A 401-nucleotide genomic window follows, 5' to 3' on the forward strand; every position below is an offset into this window, starting at 1 on the left:
GACTTCAAACTTCCTACAATTTTTCCCTTTCTGGGGTCTGTGGTCTATGAAATCAAAAAAGAAACAAAGAACCGACTGGTCCATTAGAGTTTAAATCAAGGAAATCAAGCAAGACAATCAATAAACAATATAAATTGGCAGTTTGCATACCTCTGCAGGAGCTCTCTGAACCGGACCACAAACCACTGGGTAGACACAAGAAGATACTGCTTCCCACGAGGTCAAATCCAGGGTGACATCGGACCCCACAGGCTGCATTGAAGTGGTTGTTGCAAGTGTTTTGGATAAAGTAACCGTTTTCAGGAGGCTTCAGGGCAGGGCAGTGGACAACTAACATTTACAGAAGTAAAATAAAAAAGTAAAGTTAGTTTTTGCCTATGAAATATTCTCCTTTTTTTTTT

At 40.1% G+C, this 401-nt stretch overlaps 1 protein-coding gene across 1 annotated transcript in view; it reads right to left on the reverse strand.

Annotated features, from left to right (window-relative positions):
• SVEP1 (sushi, von Willebrand factor type A, EGF and pentraxin domain containing 1) overlaps window positions 1-401 on the reverse strand; it is a 239,569-nt gene that overhangs the window by 184,379 nt on the left and 54,789 nt on the right. Inside the window, exon 4 of the mRNA XM_012641129.1 lies at window positions 151-330. Within this exon, the coding sequence (XP_012496583.1) occupies window positions 151-330 (180 nt within the window). The remainder of the gene's footprint in view (window positions 1-150; window positions 331-401) is intronic.

Source organism: Propithecus coquereli, unplaced genomic scaffold (assembly GCF_000956105.1).
Source record: "Propithecus coquereli isolate 6110/MARCELLA unplaced genomic scaffold, Pcoq_1.0 Scaffold163, whole genome shotgun sequence".
Lineage (NCBI taxonomy): Eukaryota > Metazoa > Chordata > Mammalia > Primates > Indriidae > Propithecus > Propithecus coquereli.